Below are 23,846 nucleotides of genomic sequence, written 5' to 3'. Positions count from 1 at the left end.
TGCTAGCACTGAGTCTCCACCTACTGGTCACAGAGGAAAGTACATGTATTTTTATATAAAATTCACTAGGTCACACCACAGTGCAACCAGAACAGTGCCAGCACTGGCTGGCACTGGGGAAGAGATGTTACCAGCCAGGACAGATGCAATGGAGTATTCATAAACACCAAACACTGTAGTTCATAAACAGAAAAAAAGCCCTAATGTCTTTTCATGACCACGAGGGATTTACCAAAGGATATCATTACAGATACGGGCTAACAGCCAGTGTCCATACTTCACAGATTGCCCATGACTTAACTGCATTTCACGCCTGAACTGGCCAACCCAGGATCAAGAGCGTGGTGAAAGCACCAGAATAGCCGTCGGCAGCTTTAATGGGGAAAAACGACTGATCTTCACCTTTGTTCTTACCACTTTATAAATGACATTAACATCAACATCCCCTATTTCCAGAAGTAACAAGAATCCTACCATAACTATGGTGTTAGGTCTACTGGTTTGAAAAGACAAAAGCAGTAAGATCCTCCTGAACTGACTTATTTCTCACTGCTTCTTCTGAGGCCTGCCTGGCATAACACTGCCGTTAGTCCCAGTAACGAGACAGTCAGGACACAGAGAACTGGTAAAACTCAACTTTATTACGATTCAAACACAGGAGATACTTCCACGCATGTTAAACACATATGGAATTGAACAGCTCAACCAAGATGCCCTGCTGGGCAGTTGCAGCAATGCCCTGCTAGGCTCGAGGTCTCCTACACGCAGGATACCTTACTCCATATGCTAAGGCCTGTGGGTCCCATACCCTAGATATTTTACTTCTCCTCAAGTTCTTCCCTTGAAATTAGGATGAACTGTCCTGAAGGAAATATCATAGCTGGATGTATAACCCTAAAAACATCCAGGAACCAAGACTGACTGTTTTCCTATGACCTAGGAAACCTTCAAATCCTCCAGAGCTCTTAGAAGAAGTAATTCTGAGTATTCTGGAATCATAGGCAGAGCTGTTCCCCCTACCCTGCCAGGTGTGTATAAAGGACATAGTCATTTGGGACAAATTCTGGAGTGATGGGAGTATGAAACACACCTGTTTGTATACAACACAATTCATCCCAGAGGAAAACCACAAAGCAACATTACTGTGCAGGAAAAACAAGTTCAGGAAGTAGGGAGATAAAACTCACAAAACAAAATTGCTGAAGGACTTGGAAACGGCTTCAGAGAAAAATGTAAGGTTTGGAGAGCACAGGTCTTTATTTTTCTCCATGCATGAAGCAGAGCACAATATCACTCTTTTAGCTAGAACAATAATAATTTTTAAAACCTGTCTTTTATATAAATATTTAAACGGGTAATAGGCATATTGAACTTGAATAAAAATTACCCATTGGGAAAGTCTGAGGTACTCCCTCAGCCGCCATGTTTCTTAAACTGGGGTACACATGATCAACATGGCCCATCTTCCTTCAGTAACAGCTTTATTCAAAGGTTTAGAGGATATATATATATCTTGAAACAAAGATGGGCCAGTAGATTTAGATTACTAATAGCTCTATTATAGAATGGAGCACAGAAGACTCCAAGGAGTTAACTTTACTGAGCAGCTTCCAGGATTAACCATGCCTCTCAATGGTAAGCATTCTTTTTACTTAGGGTTACTGATGGAAAAGTGTGAGACAGCAAGGCTTAGGCTCCAGCACTAGCCCAGCACCGACAAGTGTTAACTAAGGAGTCACTGGGTTACAGCTGTGATGCACTTTGTGAGGAAGTTGGTCATCTACACCCAACACTGTTGACACACAAAATCTGGCTGCCCTGGGATTATAGGATTGGCTTTTCTGCAACTGCCCTTGGGTAACAGGAAAAAGGCTGGTGAATTCTGCAGTGTAAAGTGAGTAAACCATTTTGGGTTAGGGAAAGGGGCATTTCAGGCAGCCTCTGCCAGGAAGAGGGCAGACCCCCTTCTCACAGAAGATGACAGACCAAGTGCTAAAGGCAAACAGTAGTTAGTACCTGAAAACTGGTCAGATATCATCATAAGTCTTCAAGGGAAAATCTAAAGCTACTGGGGTTTCCCATGTCATTAGTGGACTCAAATTTAGGAAGCTTCCAGTTCACTTCTAGAAGTACTGATGACTTTATATAAATATATCAAAGTAGAGGGATCAGAAACTCAACTCCACTCTTCCTTCCAACCCTCCTCCTTCATGTGGGGCTTGACTGCTTTTTCTGCCCCTTTCACTTGAGCCTGTGTCCTCATACTTCTTCGGTACTGTTTCCTTTCTTCTCCCTAATAGATCAGATTCATTATTAACTGGCCTTTCTGTGACTAGCATTCATTTCCTTCTAAGCTTTCTTTCCTTCATTCTAATCTTTCTACCTGAAAAAACAAAAAGAAGTCATTCACTGGCTTTGTATCATTAAAGCCAAGCAAGTAACAAATCCTACTCTTTTTCTATGGTAACCATGTTTAAAATAGTTAGATATGGCATCAAGTGTCTCTGCCCCCCGTCACACATCTCTTCTTGCAGAACTGAATGGGCACCGATCGTGTTTCAGTTCTGTCCAGTTCTCCCTGGCGACCCTTCACTCCCTTGATTAGCTCCATGGCACGGAAGGCTAAGGAATAAAGGGAGTGGGTGGGTCCAGAAGGGGATACTGACCTAGGAGACAGGCTGATTTTTTTTACTTTTAGACAGTAAGAAATGAAAAAGCGTTCATGACTGTTCTTTTTGCAAAACTCTCCCTTCAGGTTCGAACTTGGAACTTTCCAGCTTTGGTCATGTATTTTATGCCCTTAAAGGGTTTGTACTTTTCTCCGTACATATCCAGACGATTCACCTTGAGTCCTAGAAGGAAGGAAGATAGGCAATTATTCAAAAAGGAGCATGTAGCATGTCTGTTTAAATTCATTGTAATGGGGCGCCTGGGAGGCTCAGTTAAGTGTCTGCCTTCCTGGGATTAGGCCCTGCGTCGGGCTCCCTGCTCAGCGGGAAGCCTGCTTCTCCCTCTCCCTCTCCCACTCCCCCTTGCTTGTGTTTCCTCTCTCACTGTCTCTCTCTGTCAAATAAATAAAATCTTAAAAATAAAACTCATTTTAATTCAGAGGAATCAGTGCAATAGAGATAGTTCTAACAATGAACCAGAAAAATAATAATAATTGCCCCTTATTTATTTCATTTTCCTGAAGCTCACAGATTTTTCACTCTTGGTTCAAACACTGATAATAAAAACTTCTCCAACAAAAAGGTATCCTATTTGGAAGACCTGTTTGTAAAGTGGCAAGGGCAGAAAGTTAAATGCAGACGGAAATGAGGATAAGGATAAAATAAGACCCTTCTATATTTTTCTCAAGTTACTGGATGGAATACATGAATTAATAATAATAAAATTCATGTATAATGAAATAAAATACAACTTAATTAATGAATGAGTGCTTCCTAGTGTTCTCACTGTACAGTATAAAAGCAAAATACCTTTAATACTGCACAGGGCTTTAAAGTTTGTGAAGTGTTTTAAGATGAAAGAGTTTATAATTGAAGTGGATGCTATCCACTTAAATTAGACAAATTCTGTTGGTAAAGAAAAACTTTATATAAAGCTGAAGTCATCTCCTATCTGCCTTACACACTTATTCTAAGGCAAATAATAGCATAGATGGAAAGTGCCTGGCACATAGGAAATGTCCGGTAGGCAGTTTGAGACAGGTGCCGATCGCAGTGGGCTGATGTGGGTTCCACATGGTAATAAAAGCAAATGTGAAAGTCCTTCTGAATCTGGGGGAAAGGAGCTGAAATTGTTCTTCTTGGTTGCCAGCTGAGAGTGCAGAAGCCTCCCATCCTGCAAACCTTGGGAGCCCCACACTGACAAGGCCAGGATGACTCAACTCCTGCTCGTCAACACTCCATCTACCCACACTGCTTCCTTCTCCACTGTGTCTTATACACTGGCAGTCAGATCACTTCAGCCAGCTTCAAAGTAAGGATGATGAACTTTCCCCAGAAATGCTAAAGAAGATTTTACTCAAGATTACCTGCCAGGAAATGAAAACAAACTCCATAAATAGGGACCCAGCAGAAGGCTTTCTGAGATATGTGGACACAGGTCTGGAGGTGTCTCTGGAGAGAGCCACTTCTGTTCTCATGAAGCAACATTAAGCCATGAGTCACTCACCAGAAATGGCCAGCTGCTGGATCTTAAATTGCAGGTTAATTGTGGGGTTCTCATCCGGTTTGGAAGCTCCAGCCTGAAGACTCATGGTCCCCTTCAAACTTGGTAGCTTTTGGGGATTTATTTTTCCTACATCCCATGACAGCATCTTCAAAGAAAAAGAAAGAAGTTACAGTGGAACTCTTCATTTGAGGTGATTGAGCTCTAACCTCAGGGCATCTATTCACAGTGTTACAAGCTGCCTCTAAAGTGGTTTTCAATAGAGAAAACTATTTGTTGCCACAAATTATCTCAAGGAGAAAAAGGATGTCCCCTTGATTATGCTTCCCTTTCAACAAGGTATAACGTCTAGGCGGAGGGCTCCTGCAAAAATACTTCCATCTAGTATCAGCAATTCAAAACCTCTTGCTTATTCTCCTCCTACCTTGGTAACTGGGTCAAATGTATGTGTCCCCTGAGATGGAGCGAGGCTCATATTCAGGACCCCTTTGGGCATCTGGCTGGTGACCATCACTCCCTCTATGGTCTTCCCCATAGTCTGCTTCGGTCCCACTGTAATTTCGAAGCGTCCAAGTGAACTACTGTCCCGGAAACTGATGCTATGTTTGACATACACTGGAATTGCCACAAGACTGGAAAAGAGACAAAAAACCCATTTCGTTACTCTACTTGGAAAAATGGCGACATTTTCTTAAGCTTCCCCCAGCCCCCCATTGACAGCTTTTCCTTCCTTACCTAATTCTTTACTCATTTAAAAAAAAAAAAAAAGCTCAGAAAAAACCCCCAGTAATCTTTATTTTTTTTTCTTTTTGTAAAACTAAGGCGCTAATAAGTGAACCAACTCTTCTAATGATTGAATAATATTAACAAAAACCAAAGAGTATACTAAATCTACTATGAGAAAGGCATTAGAGATAAAAATTAGGAGTCACCATATCTCTGTGTTTTACTTTATGACATATGACCCATAATTATTTGTATTTGGGAGAGCACTATTTATACCTCATGGACCTTTTATAGTATCTTCAGAGTGCTTTTACCAGACTTCCTCTGATCCTCACAAAAATCTTATGAGGTATGTATGGTAGGTTGTCATGATAGGACAGAACAGGAAATAGAGAAATCACAGAGTATTACCAAAGCAGTAATAGTCCTTAATAGCTATTAAACAGTCCTGTATGCCAGCACTATGCTAAATGTTTTATCTCCATTATCTTGTTTAATCCTCCCAGTAAGTATGAACTAGGTACTCTTCCTGTCCTGATTTTATACATAAATGATACTGTCTTTGTACTTCACTAAGATTAAGTTAACTTGCCCCAGGTCAACTGCAGATGGGGTTTAAATGTAGGCAGTCTGAGCCCAGAGCCTTTGCTCTCAAGCATGTACATTTTTTTCCTAAATTATTTATTTCAAATTCCAGATTGGTGGCTCTGAGGTGTCATGGCTCCCTCCAGTCTGTATACCTTCTACTACACGCCTTCTACTAAGGGCTTCTAAAGTCCTTTGACAAGATATTAAAGAGAACGTTCAAGACCAAAAATGACTGCCTTTGATGGTTTTTCATAGCCTTTTGGTTCAGGGGTCTGAACACAGGTGTACTCAGATTCCAATTTGAGAGAAACGGTCGTCCTGTTTAGACATATAACCACCACAAAAACAGCAACAGAAAACCTAATGAGCACCGACTTTGTATAAAGCACTATTTAGAGACTGTTTTACTTAATCTTCAAACAAGGTCCATTTTTTGTTTTCCACTTACAGATAAGAAAACAGACACAGAAAGGTTAAACAACTCAGCTGAGGTTACCCAATTAGTAAGAACAGAAACTGGAATTTGAACCCAGGTAACTCTAGAGCCTGAGTCCTTAATCACTACAGGTACTGTTTCCACATATACACTTATACACAGATTCTGTTCGTAATTATAAGGGCTGCTTACTTCTGTGCACTGACATGGTAAGAGAGCAGGCGGAAGTTTCCATCAGGAGGGATGAAGGAGAGGATACGCTCAGATTCCCAGCGCTTGAAACGAACACAAGGATGGAAGCTGACATCATCCAGCAACCTGGGATTCTGTAGTCACCGGTCAAGGAAAAGCAAGAAGTAGGAATTAAATACCCATACTTCTTTTGAGAAAGTTATTCAGAGGCTGTCTTTATTTAAACGCACGTGTGTGCGTGCACATACAAACACACACACACGCACACAAATTCTGTATCTACTTAAAGAAAATTCAAGCCTGATATAAGCTTTGTGGCTGTGCTTAATTATTTTTTCTTTTTTTCTTAAGGCTCTGTGCCCAGTGTGGAGTCCAAAGCGGGGCTTAAACTCAACAGCCCTGAGATCAAGACTTCAGCTGAGATGGAGAGTTGGCTGCTTAACTGACTAAACCAACCAGGCATCCCATCCTTAAGCATTTCTTTTTTTTTTTTTTTTTTTTTAAATATTGTATTTATTTATTTGACAGAGAGAGACCCGCTGAGAGAGGGAACGCAAGCAGGGAGAGTGGAGAAAGGAGAAGCGGGCTTCCCACAGAGCGGGAAGCCTGTTGTGGGACTTGATCCAGGACCCCGGATCATGACCTAAGCTGAAGGCAGACGCTCAATGACTGAGCCCCCCAGACGCCCCATAAGTATTTCTAACTGTTCCATTCCATTCTCACCACTGTCTTTCCAGAAGCAGTTAATTTGTCATCTCGAGATCTGAACCTATGGTTTAAGATTTTACCATGAAGGAAAGTGTAAGGTCTGGCATTCCAGTCAGCTTGACACAGGCATCAATGACCCCCTGGATCTCAGCAGTGATAGTGGAACCTGAGATAGGAACAAGACAAAAAGACTGTAAGAGGTTATTTAACGTTTCTCTGTCTTTCACAACCAACTTATGTCCTCCCTACTACCTTCTCTGATGTTCTGTCTTCCTCCCCAACTTTTGTCTTCTCCCTTCCTCTTTCCTTCTACCCAATTCATCTACCAAATGCACTGGTCCATCCTTCTAAATATTGATCAACTGCATATCAAGTATGAGACACTTTGATGAAGCAAGGGGGATAAAAGATTAATGAGACCTTTATTAGCTTGAAGAAGTCTTCCATCCAGCGTAAGAATCAAACAGGATATCATTGTAACCAACAGTTCAGAAAACATCACGGCAGAAACTGCTCTCCCTACTGTGTCATCGATCAAATGGATACTTTGAGTCTTTATCCTACAGGAGCTCTCTGTAGCATGTCATTGTTGACATCTCATTCTCCCTTCGTAAAATCCTCCCTTCTCCTAACCTCTCCTAGTTTTCTGCTTTTCTAGCTCCTGTTCCTCAGCGCTTTCTGCAAGTTTCCCCTCTTTGTACAGCTTTGAAATGCCCATGTTTTTCCACAACTCTGGACTCCTCTTTTCTTTCACTCAACATGGTTTCCTTGAGCTTCTCCCACAGGTTGTCTTTTTACTGTGCTGACTGTTTTTGTTGTGCAGAAACTTTTTAGTTTGATGCAATCCTAACTGTCTATTTCTGCTTTTGGTGTCATATTCAAAAAAGCCACTGCGCAGACCAGTGTCAAGAAGCTCTTTCCCTATGTCTTCTTCTAGTAGTTTTATGATTTCACATTTTACATTTAAGGCTTTAATCCATTTTGAGTTTTGTTTTTTGTATTTTTTTGATGTGAGATAAAGGTCCAATTTTATTCTTCCACATGTGGATATTCCACTTTCCCAGTATCATTTAATGAAGAGACTATCCTTTCCCCATGATGTAATCTCAGTTCTCCTGTCAAAGATCAGTTAACTGTAAATGTGTGGTTTTATTTCTGAACTTTCTATTCTATTTCATTGACCTATGTATCTGTTTTTTGGTTTTTTTTTTTTTTTTAAAGATTTTATTTATTTGACAGAGAGAGATCACAAGTAGGCAGAGAGGCAGGCAGAGAAAGGGGAGACAGCAGGCTCCTTGCGGAGCAGAGAGCCCGATGCGGGGCTCGATCCCAGGATGCTGGGATCATGACCTGAGCCGAAGGCAGAGGCTTTAACCCACTGAGCCACCCAGGCGCCCCTATCCCCTATGTACCTGTTTTTATGCTACTATAATAGTTTTGATTATTGTAGCTCTGTGATATATTTTGATCTCAGGAAGTATGAAGTCTCCAGCTTTGTTGTTCTTGCTCAAGATTGCTTTGGCTAGGGCACCTGGGTGGCTCAGTGGGTTGGGCCTCTGCCTTTGGCTCAGGTCGTGATCTCGGGGTCCTGGAATCCAGCCCCGTGTTAGGCTCTCTGCTCGGCGGGGAGCCTGCTTCCCTCACCCCTCTGCCTGCCTCTTTGCCCACTTGTGATCTCTGTCAGGTAAATATATAAAATCTTTGAAAAAAAAAAAAAAAAGATTGCTTTGGCTATTTGGGGTTTTTCGTGGTTCTATATAAATTTCAGAATTATTTTTTCTATTTCTATAAAGAATGCCATTGGGATTTTGATGGGGATTACACTAAATCTATAAATTGTTTTGGATAATATTAACTTTAAAAAAATTTTTTTAAACGTTTATTTTTGTTTAAAAGGGAGGAAGGGGGAGGGGCACAGGGAGAAAGAGAGAATCTTAATTTTAAAAGATTTATTTGAGAGAGAGCGAGCGCAAGTGGGGGGTAGAGGCAGAAGGAGAGGGAGAAGCAGGGACTTCATGCCAAGCAGGGAGTCCTCCATGCCAAGCAGGGAGTCTGCCGTGGGGCTCAATCCCAGGACCCTGCGATTATAACCTGAGCTGAAGGCAGACGCTTAACCGACTGAACCATCCAGGCACCCTTGAACATTTCAGTAATATTAATTCTTCCACTCCATTAACATATTTATTTTCATTTACTTCCATTTATTTGTGTCTTCTTTAATTTCCTTCACCGATGTTTTATAATTTTCTGAGTATGAGTTTGGTTAAGTTTATTCCTGTTTTATTCTTTTTGGTACTATTGTAAATGGGACTGTTTTCTTCATTTTCTTTTAGCATAGTTCACTGTTTATATTTAGAAATGCTACTGTTCTTTATGTTGATTGTGCACCTTGTGACTTTACAGTATTTATTAGTTCTAACAGTTTTTTGTTGAGTCTCTATGGGTTCCCATATATATGATCATGTCATCTGCATCATAATATTTAAGTCTATTCCCAGTACCTAGCACAGTGCCTGACACAAAGCAGGCACTAAATTAAAATGAGTGATCTTGAATGAAAGATAATTCTGATACTAGCAAGTGTTATATGAAGGATACCCTTTCCACTCTCTAGTTCTGAAAAGAGATTAAAAGCACCTACCTGATTTATCAATGATGGCATCAATCTCTTCGATCACGTCAAAATAGGCCTCATTGTTGGTGTACTTCACCCCAGTCCTTCGCCAGGGTACCACTGACAGCTGTCCAGTAGGAAGCTGATCACCCACATTGGTGCTTCCTAAGATAATGAATATGACTGTAATTTAATTCCAACTGGATAATTAGATGTAACTAATTATCTAATAATCATAGAACACTTTCCTAGAAGTTTCTATGCTCCCATTATTCATGCACTCAATTGGGAGAATTAAAAAAAAAAAAAAAAGCTAAGAGTTTTCTCAACTTCTATCTGGGTAACCTAGTCTATTCTAAAAACCTATTATCATCTGGTCTGCTTCTTTGAGCAGAATGAAGGTTAAAAGTTACCTGAGAAACAGATATCATATTTTGGTTTTAAAAGAAACATGAACTTGGTTTCTCAAATTTCACAATAGCTTGTAGCTTAAATAATGTACTGGTTTTCAGCAGGGATGGCGAGTTACATATTAATATAAAATTTTCATGGGTAAAAACAGTATTCTAGTTCAAGGTAGGTTTTTAAGCACATTTATGCTAGTTAAGAAAACATACACTTTTTACTCCTACTAATACTGAATCTTAGGAAAAGAATACAAATTAGGCCTTTCCCTGTCTGTAAGAGTTGTAAATCAATCCTTGTTTCACCCCCAACAAGGATCAAAAATATTTTTTTAAACCAAAAGTTCTATGCTGAAATTCTGAAATATTATAACTAATTTAAAATCTATTTCCTTCTTTTGTAACCTGGATATTTTCAATCTAAAGAAAGAAACATTAAACACACACACATATTCAGCACATTTGCAGAATATTTCAGCTTTTCAAAAATGACTCCCAGGTACCTTTTTCCAGATTTAAGGGAGATACAGGAAAATGACTCTGTAGTATTCAAAAATGATTCAGGCACTAACAAAGAGTTTAAGAGCTCAATGAACCCAAAATATTGAAAAACCCAACAAATGTGTTTTCTTAAAAAGAGGCACCATATATTAAAATATGATATATCAATTTATAGTAATTAAAGCAGTATATAAGGCAGGAAGCCTAAAAGCAAAGAATCCACAGTGCCTTAGTACAAGATAAAAATATTTTAAAACAGAGAAAAAGGTTAGGTTATTTAATAAATGGTGCTGGGAAAGCTGGTAGGCAATGTTGGGGAAATAAACATGGAGTCTTTCTTTACACTGCATACCAACATAATTTCTAAATAGATTAAAGAATTATGTCCAAACATAAATCCATAAAAGAACTAGAAGAAAATACACTTTTTTAAAAAGGAGAACTTACCTTCTCTGAGCTTAAAAAAACATTCCCCTATGTTTTCTTCTAACAATTATAAGATTAGTATTTAATTCTTTGACCCTGCTGGAATTTATTTTGTGTACAGAATGGGTAGGGGAACTTCATTTTTTTCTATATCAAAGCTGACTGTCCTAACACAATATATTTACTGATTGGCCCCTGGCCCACTGATCTGATATATGACATCTATATATACCAAATTCCTACAAAAGCAAGGGTTTGTTTCTGAACTTTTTCTTCTTTTTAAAGATCTTATTTATTTTTTGACAGAGAGAGAGAGAAAGAAAGCACAGCAGAGGGAGAGGGAGAAGCAGACTCCTGGAGTTGAGCAGGGGAGCCTGATGTGGGCTCAATCCCAGGACCCTGGAATCATGACCTAAGCCGAAGGCAGACGCTTAACCAACTGAGCCATCCAGGCACCCTGTTTCTGAACTTTCTACCTCATCCCAATCATCTATTTGTCTATTACTGGGCCAATACTACGTTTTTAAAATTACCAAAATTTTGTAATATATCTTGTACCCATCTGATTTTCTCTACTGCTCTTGATCTTTTAAAAAAATACTTATTTTCAGGGCACCTAGGTGGTTCAGTGGGGTCAGGCTCTCTGCTTGGCAGGGAGCCTGCTTCTCCCCCCACCCCCCAGCCTGCCTCTCTGCCTACTTGTGATCTCTCTGTCAAATAAATAAATAAAATCTTAAAAAAAAAATTATTTTCAGATCTCCTGGGTGGCTCAGTCGGTTAAGCATCTGTCTTTGGTTTGGGTCACGATCTCAGGGGCCTGGGAGCAAGCCCTATATCAGGCTTCCTGCTCAGTGGGGAGCCTGCTGCTCCCCTTGCTTGTGCTCTGTCAAATGAATAAATAAAATCTTTTAAAAAAATGAAATAAATATATTTATTTCATAATATTCATATTTATTTCATAATATTTCATAGAATTTCATAATATTTCAAATAAATAAATAAATAAATTTATTTTTCAAAACTGTCTTGGCTTTTATAGCTTATCTATGAGTTTTTGTCTCCTGTACCATATGAACTTAATATAGCTTGATACTTGACAAGGCAAATCTGTCCAGGCTTTGTAATTCTTTTTCAAACTATTCCCAGGTTTTCTTGCATATTTATACTTCTTAAAAATTATCTTTCGTTTGTCAAATGCCATGCAAGCCCTTGTTTATATATTAAGCAAGACTCAAAATATAAAAGCTAAACAAAGCAGAATGACTAGTTTGGCTAAGTCAGAATTAAATGTGGCTAAACAAACACACCATAAACAATGTTAAATGACAAGTGATAGACTACGAAAAAATATCTACAAAAGAAAGGATCAAAAATACACAGAACTACAAACTACCATGTATATTTCCAAATTTTCTACATATATGATAGTTTAATGTCCTTAAATAAAAGGAATTCTTTTTCTTTTTTTTTTTTTAAAGTAGGCTCCACACCCAGCATGGAACCCAAATCAGGGTTGAACTCACAACCCTGAGATCAAGACCTAATCTGAGATCAAGAGTCAGATGCTTAATGAACTAGGCCACCCAGGTGCCCCGAAAGGAATTCTTTTAATTTAGTAGGAAAAAAGAACCACATTCCAACAACAAAAGAAAAATTGGGCAAAGGACACACAACTAGGTAATTCAGAATAGAAGAACAGTCAATAAATACTCAAAGGGTTTTAACTTCCTTAGTAATAAAAAATGAGGGTGTACATAAGATATGACTAAACTGGGGCGCCTGGGTGGCTCAGTTAGTTAAGCATCTGCCTTTGGCTCAGGTCACGATCCCAGAATCCTGGAATCAAGCCCCACAACAGATTCCTACTCAGTGGGGAGCCTGCTTCTCCTTCTCCTGCTCCCCCTGCTTGTGTGCTCACTCTCTCTGTTAAATAAATAAATAAAATATATTTTTAAAAAACATATGACTAAAAAAAAAGATATGACTAAGCCAACTGCCAAAGTTTTGAAAAAACTAATAACAGTAGGGTTGTCTAGGATGCACAGAAACTGCTACTGAAAGCATGAATTTTCGGAGCAATTTGGCACAATGCATTAAAGTTCTTAAAATGTGAACAACCTTTGATCTAGTACCTCCATTGCTAGTACTGAAAACAAATAACCCTACATGTACACAAAGATTTAAGTATAAGAATGTTAATTCCTTGTTATTTAAAAGAACAAAAAATCAGAAACATCAAAAACATAGACTGAGTAAATACCTTAAGGTCTATTCTATATGAAAGAAAATTACATATTTTTTAAGATTTTATTTATTTATTTAACAGAGAGAGATCACAAGTAGGCCAAGAGGCAGGCAGAGGGCGAGAGGGAAGCAGTCTCTGCGCTGAGCAAGGAGCCCAACGCAGAACTCGATCCCAGGACCCTGAGCCAAAGGCAGAGGTTTAACCCACTGAGCCACCCAGGCGCCCCTGAAAGAAAATTATAAAGTCACTAAAAATCATGTAGAATGTATCAAAATGGGATAATGTTCACAAAATATTGATATGTCATAAAAAATATACAAGAGTTATTTTTAAAACATTCTATGCATCTATTCATTATTCATCTATCTAGAAAAGATAAAAAACATGTCAAAACTGTGGCGGGATTAAGAGTTATTTCTGGAATGCATGGGTGTCCCAGTCAGTTAAGCCTCTGCCTTTGGCTCAGGTCGTGATACCAGGTTCCTGGGACTGAGCCCCAACTACTGCTCCTTGCTCAGCGGGGAGCCTACTTCTCCCTCTGTCTGCTGCGCCCGCTGCTCATGCTCTCTTTCTGACAAATAAATAAATAAAATCTTTTAAAAAAAAGTTATTTTCAAGTTCTTTGTGCTTTCCTGTATCTCTGACATTTCTGTAATTAGAAAAAAGCCTCTTTTTAAAGAGCACACTTTATTCTGTCACTGAAATCAGGGTACTTTTTACCTAACAAATCCATTATTTTACATCATAATCAGACTATCATGAGCAAAATTAAAGCATCTGGACATCTAAGAGCCCCAAAGACACGCACTCAAAAACAGTGCACAACACTGGAGGGAGCCACACCCAGGACAGCAGCTCTGTGGGTTTCCCCTTTCTCCATACCTGTTATTGTGTTGACAACTGTCCGAAGGATCGTGGGAGGCTTTATCAGCTCTTTGAGGATGTTTGACTCAGTGGCCAATGGAAACCCATTATCAAGCATCTCCTCTAGTACCTCATAAACCACAACCACATTATCTTTGATCACGGGCTCTGAACAGACTCCAAAATAATCCTGATGAAAAGATCATACATATATCAAATAAATCATTCAGAGACTGTGATAAGGAGAAAGAATCTTCCTAGAGAATAAGGATCTAGTACTATGTATGTGTTTACACAGTGCTTCTGGCATATTCTACGTTAGGGGAATGAAGCATAACATATTTCTCTTAAGCAGCCCAATTTGGTAGAAAGAACACTGGACTGGCTTATAGTAGTAGTGTCATAACTACTTTTAAAAATTAAGAGTAAGTCATTTAACCTTTTTGTAAGTTAGTTTCTTCAACTAGACAAAACATATAGAATACAAAACTGAATCTAGACTATCATACATGCTTAGGAAGAAGAATCTGAAAGAACTAGACAAAACAGTAATACTTGATATGACACAGATTGGACCCCAAAATCTTTTTAACCCTTTCCATTGTGCTATTCCTTAACATTCATGCAGCAAATACAAACTGAGAGGGGAAATAAAATGAAATGAGGGAGATGAACTAGCACACTAGAAAATCTCTTTGAATCATCTCTACACTAAGATGCTAGGATTCTAAAAATGCTTTGTCCTTTTACTAACAAAGACTTCAATACTCAATGATCCAGGTTGTGGAAAAAACGCTGGATTCTAAATCAGAAGACCTGTATGGTAACCTTATTGTCACTTACTAGAAAAGTTATGCTAATTCGGGTCTTGATTTCTCTTAATAGTATAAATAGTATAATACCACTGGACGCACAGGGATGTTTTAAGAACTATGCATGATTGATTAAATGATAGTATTTGCAAAAGTGCTTTGTAAACTATAAAGTACTTTGAAAAATGTGATGCATGATGATAAAAAGAAATGCTTGTAGTCATTTGATATGCCCCTTCTAGCAACATCAGTCACATCTTTTCAGGACCTCTGAGATAGTCATATAACCCTCCTTGAATTCATCCACTGAATGGAAATTCACCCTTTTGAAAAAGCCCACTCTATTCATGGAAAGCTCTGATTATTAGAAAGTTCTTTCTTTTGCTAAGCTGAAATGTGCTTCCTAGATCTGCCTTACAGAACAAATTTTCATAACAGCCACACAGTCACTTGAAGACAGTGACTCCAATTTTTTTTTCTCCCAGCCAGCCAGTTTGATCATTCCACTATTCATGCTGTGACATGATTTCTAGATCATTCCACCACTTGCCATTTCTTTGAATATGCTCTAGTTTTCCAATATGGTCCTAAAATCATGACATCCATAACGGAATGGACTACAGATGTGATCTAATTTACATCAGATAACAGCAAGTATCAGAGACATTCCAATATTCAAGAACACTTAAGAGTCAGGAATGTATTTCTAAGACAAGATTTCTTCTTTAAAAACGAGAATTTAAGAGGATGGGGGAAGTAACACATTCCCTTCCCAAGAGTGCTTTCCTTTTGAAAAATAAAACACCTCACGAGGTTTTATAAATCAGACATAATTGAACTGAGTCATTGGAAAGAAGACCTGTAAGTATGACAAACTGCTATAGCAACAGTGTTTGCAATTCTACAGTTGGAACTCTTCCAACATATTCTAGTACTAAAAAAAAGTAATGCAGCCAGAGAGAAAAGACATTAAAATCAGGAGATGTCCACTTACTTTTAACAAATCTCTCAAAAATGACAAGCTATGAAGTTCCAGACTTCCAAACTAGTGACTTTACAGTTATCCCCAATTCCTCTGTGGTTTCCACTAGATTAAGCAACTTTTCTCATTTCCTGTCTCATAATAAATTACCTAATATTGCTATGGCAGTATGAAGCAAATGCTGGGTTTCACCAATGGGACTATTCATCTCAGAATGGGGTAAAGTATCATATGTGGAAATCATAATAAGCCCCAAGGAGAGTAGTTTATAAGGTCATAATACTGGGTTCTTCTACTTCTAGTTCCTCTACATATTGGGATTTATAATTCTCAAGTTTTTACTGTGGGAAGGAACTAGTATGCCACATGAGAACTAGAAACCCAGAATCGGGCTACCACCAGGTATTGGTGGGAAAAAAAATTATGAAATGTATTTTAACTTTCTTGGGACGAAAGCTGTTCTAGACATGTGATACAGATATGACTGCAAATGAAAGGGCTCTTTGACTTGTTTTTTAATTTCATCATCATATCAGAGTCATCATTCTCTTCTTCTTCTCTAATTCCACAATTTCTGCATTCATATGATCAATTCCAGACTTCACATGACACAGAAGTTCAACCAAGGAGCCCTTGCTTCTCACATATTGTCTGAGTTATGCAAATAACTGTAACAGAATTTGAACAATTATTTTAGGGGGAAGGATCCCACTGTTTGCATTCACAGTCTGGGCAGCCTAAAATCCTGTGCTGTAAATGGTGCTGACATCCTGGTATAATTCACTTATACTTCCCCTACACCCTGCTCCCCCAAGATCTTCAAATCTATTCCTGAAAGAAAAACAAAGCGAAAACACTGTCTCGTAAAATATCACTTAAATTCTTAAAGGAACAGAAGATTTTCTGATCTTTGTTTTCAATGAGAGTACTTTCTTATACAACAGGTTCAAAAGTATTCAATTTGTCATTTCAGATGCAGCCAATTCAATAAACAGAAACAAGAATCTTACCAGATGGGAGAGGAAGTGAGCAATGCCAGTTTTGATTTTTTTAAGAAGTTCCTTAATTGAAGCTGAATACAATGGAAAAAGAACCATAAAGACACTTTATAATTTACATGTACGAGCCTCCTCACATTCACGCACCTGAAATGTGTCCACTACTCGGTGAAGGAACTCAATAACAAATAGAGGTGGAACCTCTGTCTGGATCACAGCCACAAAAAAGATCTTGTGACGGTAAACACTTAAGAGATAGTGGTGAGGGGTAGGGATAACTGGAGGTACATTTTCTGCCTCAGTCGCTCTCTCTTGAGCCTCAAAAAAGTAATCACAAACAGAACGGCTGACCACACTTTTCCAGTGTTTTTCCAGGAAAATATCTCCAGAGGAGTTGATCAAGAAGAGGCTATGAATCATGGTGGAGATTGTCAGTGAGACAGAAAAGTCTTCTTCGGTCTGCAAGTCTCAGAACTGCCAATTTTCAACCCTAAAAATAAAAGAAGGTATGGTCAATTCCACTCAATCAAAACACTGTATGGGGCGCCTGGGTGACTCATTGGGTTAAGCCTCTGCCTGCAGCTCAGATCATGATCTCAGGGTCCTGGGATCGAGCCCTGAATCGGGTTCTCTGCTCAGCGGGAAGTCTGCTTCCCCCTCTTCCTCTGCCTGTCTCTCTGCCTACTTGTGATCTCGCGCTCTCTCTCTCTCTGTCAAATAAATAAATAATCTTAAAAAACAAAACAAAACAAAACACTGTGCCAACTTTCAAGAGCAGACTCCAGTCTTCTACTGTAAGAGCCTAAAGTATCCCTCCCTAGTATTCTTTTTTTTTTTTGGTAAGATTTTATTTATTTGATATATAGAGAGACAGCAAGAGAGGGAATACAAGCAGGGGGAGAAAGAGAGGGAGAAACAGGCTTCTTGCTCAGCAGAGACCCGAAGTGGGGCTCGATCCCAGGACCCTGGGATCATGACCTGAGGAAGGCAGATGCTTAACCAACTGAGCCACCCAGGTGCCCCTCTCCCTAGAATTTCTAAGGATAATTATCAGCCATCCTGTTTGCCAATCATCTACTGCCTCGTTATCTTTACTACTGCCTTAATTATAACCAACTAAAATTCAACTTAATTTTTGGATGTTTGTTTTCTCAACTAGACTGTAAGCTCCTTGAAAGACCAGGCCTTAACGTTTTTTTGTTGCCTCATTGCAGTGCTCCCAACACAGAAGAAAAGTTTCAAAGAATACTGGTAAGTTTCTTATCTTTAGCCACAACTCACACATACATAAGAAATGCTTATAGCTGTCCAGTCTCATATGGTAGCCATTTAGTTAAATGCTGCCACTGAGCACTTGAATTATGTCTGGTCTGATCAAAGATGTGCTATAAGTACACACCAGACTTTTTGAAGGTCTTGTATGAAAAATGGAATTTTAGATACCAATAATTTAATATTAACTATTAATATTGATTAAATATTGATTAGTATTGGTTAAATAAATATTAATATTGATATTTTGATATATCAGGTTAAATAAAATAAAAATAAAATTAATTTAACTTTTTTGGGGGGTCTTTTTGTATTTTTAAAGATTTTATTTATTTATTTGACAGAGAGAGAGAGAGAGATCACAAGCAGGCAGAGAGAGAAGGGGAAGCAGGCTCCCTGCTGACCAGAGAGCCGGTTGCCTTACTGGATCCCAGGACCCTTAGTTCATGACCTGAGCCCAAGGCAGAGGCTTTAACCCACTGAGCCACCCAAGTGCCCCATAACCTTTTTTGTTTTTGTTTAAAGATTTTATTTATTTGACAGAGAGCAAGCGAGTGAACACAAGCCGGGGAACCGCAGGCAGAGGAAGAAGTAGGCTCTCTGCTGAGCAAGGAGCCCTATGTGGGACTCAATCCCAGGACCCTGGGATCATGACCTGAACTGAAGGCAGAGGCTTAACTCACTGAGCCACCCAGATGCCCCTAATTTAACCTTTTTTTTTTTAAGTGTGGCTACTAGAAAAATGTCAAATTACACAGCTGGTTTGCTTTTCATGTCTATTGGACAGCGCTGGCCCAGGGACGGAAAACCATCACCACGGTCTTCATTCAGTCGGTCAGACCCCGTTCTCGAGGACTTGCTATGAACAAGGTTCTGCATTGAATGCCCTAAAAAAATCCACCTGGGGGATACCCAAGGTCTCTCAGGCGGCAGCATATCTACGGCGCCCGGCCCCAGTATGTGGCGGCCGCGCTGGACCGCAGCTGTGGCCATTCCACCAGCTGGCTGCGGACTGGCCCAGGTGGTCAAACGGCAAAGGCCTGCTGTACCCAGTGCCCCAGGGCAAGCTTAATCCTCTGCCCGCCGATGAGGCAGCAGGAGGGAGGGGAGAGAGGAGTAACTAGGCCGGGAAGGAGGAGAGGCGGCTGCTAAAGTGGGTTATTTTTGCGCTGGCCTCAGCCCAGCTGCCTTCGAGCAAAAGATGATGGAGACCGTTTAGGGCGGGGGTAGCCAGGGGGGCGGATTTAAGGTGTGCACACGTTCAAGCGAGGAGAGGGGTCGCCGGACTGCACAAGTGCGTTGCCGTGGCAACAGTGTCCCCTACTCCCCCAGCCACCGGGACCGAGCGGGTCCCCTCCCCAGGCCGGTACTCGGTCCCTCAGCTGGCCGCATCCCGTATCTCGAAGGGTCAATCCCACAGCAACCCCTAACTCCGAGCCTGCCCCGCGCGCCCCGCCCGAACCCTCGCGAGTCCCCGTCCCCGTCCCCAGCCCCCAGACCCCAGCCGGGTACGTGCACGCGCTGCCCCCAATCCCAACCCGGGTCGCCAGCTCTCCTCACCAAGCCTCATTCTTCGCAGCGCCCACCTTTTCGACGCGCAAACAGGCCCCGCCCCTCGGCGGCCTCCCGCACGCGCGCCGGAGGCCGCTCACCTGCTGATTGGCTGGCCCGTGGGCCTCACGCCAGCACCACCCACGACCGAGATCTTAAAGCCTCTGATTGGAGGTCGGTGATCTGCTCCTCCCTTCTGATTGATTGCTGTCCGCCAGTCACATTCTTCTCGACTTTGAGCCACCAATTGGCTCTTGTTGAGGCTTCGATAATCTCCAATTGGTGCAGCTCTGTGGCTCCGAGCCCTGATTGGCTGCGTGAACAGTCTGAGGGCCCTTCGTCACCCAGTCACAAAGGGTGGCTGCTGCTGCCACCTGCGTAACCCTGGAATGCACCTGGAGGATGCTAAAAAGTGTGATTTCCAGGACCCAGTTTGTCAAATAGCGTATCATGGATACTAAATCATGAGCAGTGGGGCGCCTGGGTGGCTCAGTAGTTAAACATCTGCCTTCGGCTCCGGTCATGATCCCAGGATCCTGGGATGGAGCCCTGCATGAGGCTCCCTGTTGGGGGGTGGGGGGTCTGCTTCTCCCTCTCCCACTCCCTCTGCTTGTGTTCCCCTCTCTTGCTGTGTTTCTTTCAAATAATTTTTTTAAATCTCTTTAAAAAAAATAAATCATGAGCAATAATAACTACTTTCCATTAGGTAAATGCATTTATTTTTTTTTTTTAAGATTTTATTTATTTATTTGACAGAGATCACAAGTAGGCAGAGAGGCAGGCAGAGAGAGAGGAGGAAGCAGGCTCCCTGCTGAGCAGAGAGCCCGATGTGGGGCTCCGATCCCAGGACCCCGGGATCATGACCCGAGCCGAAAGCACAGGCTTCAACCCACTGAGCCACCCAGGCACCCCAGGTAAATGCATTTAAAAAGAGACATGATGCTTTTTCATTGATGTGCATTGGGGGGAGTAAAGATGACTGGCTGTATAGCCTCTTATTGAAAGATCTGGACTTGGATTCAGGAGGCCTCTTCCAGCCCGGACTAGACCACCACCTGCTTGACCTTGGACAAGGCACTTAACCTTTCAGAATCTCAGTTCCCAGATCTGAAAATAAGGTAGTTGGGCAGGTCTCTGGGGGAAAAAAAAAAAAAAAAGGTGTTTTAACGACTTTGATAATAAATTTTAAGTGATTCAAATCGTGATCCAGAGAGTCACAAAGTCGAAGTCAGACAAGGTTCCCCTTTAACTAAACTAAAAATTTATTATTAAATAAGATGAGGTGTGGGAAGGTGCCTGGCACATTGCTTGTGTTCGATAAAATGGCAAACTGGTATTAATGGTAATAATGCTGATCTTGACCCTGCTCAGGCTTTGGTTTCGCTTTGCTGAAAGGGAAGTATGAGTGGCGGCTCCTCCATAAGGAAGGCCCTGATAAACGTACATTAAAGGTGGTATGGATTGTTCTTTGACATACTTGCTAAGGACAGACAGTTGACTAATTTTTGAATAAGCAAAAGGACAAGTCCAAAATTAAAATGGCTGAATGATGTGGGATCGTATAAGCTTAGGAGTTCTGGTGCCAGACTGCCTAGGTTTTAATCCTGATCCAACACTTGCCAGCTCTGTGATCTTGCGAAAGTACCTTGAGTTCTCTACATTTCAAGTTTCTCCCTTCTCAAATAAGAACACTCAGAGTACGGGCTACACAGAGTTGTGAGGATTGAGTTAGGAAAGTGTTAGTGATTGTTATTACCAAAGAAGCAGCACAAGATGCAATTGCACATGGTTACTAAGCAATGCGTGTGGAAGGTGCAGCAATGCAGGCACTGCTGTGGGCCTTTCTCATTCATCGCATTAATGTTTACTGAAAGACTCCTATGTATCAAGCCCAGGGCTGGGTACTGGGGATGCTGCAATGACTACCATCACAGGCATAGTGTCTGTTGTCACAGATGCTAGCTGAAAAGACAAATGAGAAGCAAGTAATTACAAAGCAGGGTGATGAGCAAGGAGCACATGGTGGTGGGGTGGGGGGGCGGTTTGCTGGTGGAGGGGGCTGACCTAGAGTCAGGGAAGTTCTAAATTGAAACTTGAGATGAACGTAGATTCTGCAAACATAAGGGTGGACAGAGAGAAGATTACATTTGGAAAGCTCTAGAGATGAGAGAATTATGTATAGCTGAGCTAGAACTAGAGAAAGAGTTCAGGGAGATAAGAGTAAGAAGATACATGGGAGCCAGGTAGTTGTGAGCTTAATAACTGTATATATTGCTTATAAAATGATATATAATAATGTATACTATAATTATTATTATGTAATTATAATGTATAAGAATAATTATATACAAAGCATATATATATGCATATACACATAAAAACACTGTGTTGCATGGACTGTCCATCTATTCCATAAATATTTCATGAGCTCTACTATGTACCATCACTGTTCTGGTGTCTGGATGCAAAATACCAGTGAACATAAAACAAGAATCCTTGCTCTAGGGGAGCTTGCATTATAGTGGGAGAAGACAAATAATGAAATAAATGTAATAAGTAAAGTATATAGTATGTTAGAGGGTGGTATGTGCCGTGTGTGCCGTGGAAAAAAAAACTAGAAGGGAAATCAGGAGTGTCAGAGAACTGGGGAAAGTTATCATTTTTAAAAGGGTAGTGAGAGTATATCTCACTGAGAATAGACATTTGAGCAAGGACTTGAATAATGAGTTAGCTATAGGGATATCTGGGGGAAGAGCATTCCAGTAAAGGGAATAGGCAGTGCAAAGGCCTTAAGACCAGAGCATGGTTGAGGAGACCCAGAGGAGCAAGGATGATCCTGGAGTAGAATGAGCAAGGGGTAAATTAGGAGATGAGATTACAAAATGGGGGCTGAGGACTGACTACATAGGATCTTAAAATCCATCATAAAGATTTTGGCTTATAGTGGTCATGAAATGGGAAGCCAATGGAGGTTCTGAGAAAGGAGTGACAGCATCTGATTTATCAATCTGTTGGCCTGAGAAGAGACTGTGAACAGGCCAAGGTGGAAGGAAATCAGTCAGGAGGTTCCTGTAATAATCTAGGTGAGAGATGATGGGGTTTGGTCCAGGATGCAACCACAAGTGTTGGTTGGAGGAGTCTGATTCTGTCTACAACTCAAAAGAGGAGCCAGCTGGATTTCCACGTGGATGGGATGTGAGGAGTGAGAACAAGAGAAAAGTGAAGGGTGACTGAGTCTGAGCATCTGGAAGGACAGTTTCAGGAACAGAGATTAAAAGGACTTTGGGCAGAGAAGGTTTGAATGAACCTTAGGAGTTCAGCCTTGGACATAATTAAAGTTAAGATATCTATTAGCCGTCAAGTGGCCATGTTGAGAAGGCAGCTGATTCTAGGCTTCAGGAGAGAGGTCTGAGCTGGAGATGCACATTTGGGAGTTAGCAGATATGGATATTAAAGCCATGACTCCAGCTGAGATGACTAAGGGAGTGAGCATGGGGAAGAGGACTAGAATTCAGGGGCACTCCAAATTTAAAGATTTACAGAGGAGAGGAAGATCCAGATTCATACAGTCTTCCCAACTACCCTAAAATAAATCACTGTTATGATCCCCTTTTTATAGATGAAAAAACTGCAGTGAGTGCTTAAGTAACCTGCCAAAGGTCAAGTAAGTAGGTAAGTAACACAGTTGGAGTTCAGGCACACAGGAAGATCTAAGCGGTCTGGTCTGGCACAGACTGCATAACTCTTCCCTCTTTTAGAAGCTGGGGCCCGGAGACCCAGTGAAGAAATGTTAAGCTGGAGAGTGAATGGGTTTCAGATTTGCATTTTGGAGAGACCAGGGATGGGGGATGGGTTGAAGAAGGCCAAGCTTGTGCATAGGGAGATAATTTCGACTACTGCAGTAATCCACATGAGAGCTGCTAGTGACTACAACCAGCTTGGGGCATTGGAGAAATTAGTGGACAAATTCCAGAGGTGTTTTGGTGGTAAAATGAAGGGAATTAATTAGAAAGTAAGTAGTAAGGAAGAAAGGGGGTTCCAGGATTATTCATAGGGTTCTGATTTGGGCAGCTGTATGGATGGAAGTATCATTTGTTGAGATGGGGATCCCTGGCAGAGAACCACATTGACAGGAGGGAGAGGCGACATGAATTCATTCCTAGCAATGCCAATGGCCATAACCAAAGTCAATACTCAAATATTTTTTAATTTAATCAAACATCATAGAATTTGGGAGCTCACAGGGTGCCTTTTCATGATGTTAAGAGGGGCCACAGGAAACCACTACCAAATGTCAAGTCCATTTTATGCATAAAAATCTCTGGGAAAAGATTTTCTAAACCTTCCTCTGACA

The 23,846-nt window shown here is 40.8% G+C and overlaps 1 protein-coding gene across 2 annotated transcripts; it reads right to left on the bottom strand.

The window, feature by feature from the left end:
* Positions 1-621: 621 nt before the first annotated feature.
* AP3M2 (adaptor related protein complex 3 subunit mu 2) lies at positions 622-19,607 on the bottom strand. 2 transcript variants are annotated; one of them, XM_059384180.1, is made up of 9 exons: positions 19,502-19,607; positions 16,817-17,159; positions 13,896-14,067; positions 9,465-9,602; positions 6,904-6,989; positions 6,116-6,249; positions 4,598-4,805; positions 4,177-4,321; positions 622-2,852 (listed from the first exon to the last, which is right to left on the bottom strand). In XM_059384180.1, the coding sequence occupies exons 2-9, from the start codon at positions 17,087-17,089 to the stop codon at positions 2,752-2,754; spliced, it is 1,257 nt and encodes a 418-aa protein (XP_059240163.1). In that variant the 5' UTR covers positions 17,090-17,159; positions 19,502-19,607; the 3' UTR covers positions 622-2,751. The 2 variants fall into 2 exon arrangements, with proteins under 2 accessions (XP_059240163.1, XP_059240164.1); XM_059384181.1 differs by lacking the exons at positions 16,817-17,159; positions 19,502-19,607 and adding an exon at positions 16,682-16,810.
* Between the last annotated feature and the right edge of the window lie 4,239 nt (positions 19,608-23,846).

The sequence above is a fragment of the Mustela nigripes genome, chromosome 18 (genome assembly GCF_022355385.1).
Source record: "Mustela nigripes isolate SB6536 chromosome 18, MUSNIG.SB6536, whole genome shotgun sequence".
NCBI lineage: Eukaryota > Metazoa > Chordata > Mammalia > Carnivora > Mustelidae > Mustela > Mustela nigripes.
This window is presented reverse-complemented; position numbering and strand designations above follow the sequence as displayed.

Coding starts and splice junctions, on each gene's coding strand:
- AP3M2 (XM_059384180.1), bottom strand. CDS start 17,089: ATGATTCATAGCCTCTTCTTGATCAACTCCTCTGGAGATATTTTCCTG. Junction 6,990..9,464: donor TGCCATCATTGATAAATCAG/GTAGGTGCTTTT, acceptor TTCCTATCTCAG/GTTCCACTATCACTGCTGAG. Junction 6,250..6,903: donor ACCTTACACTTTCCTTCATG/GTAAAATCTTAA, acceptor CGGTGACTACAG/AATCCCAGGTTGCTGGATGA.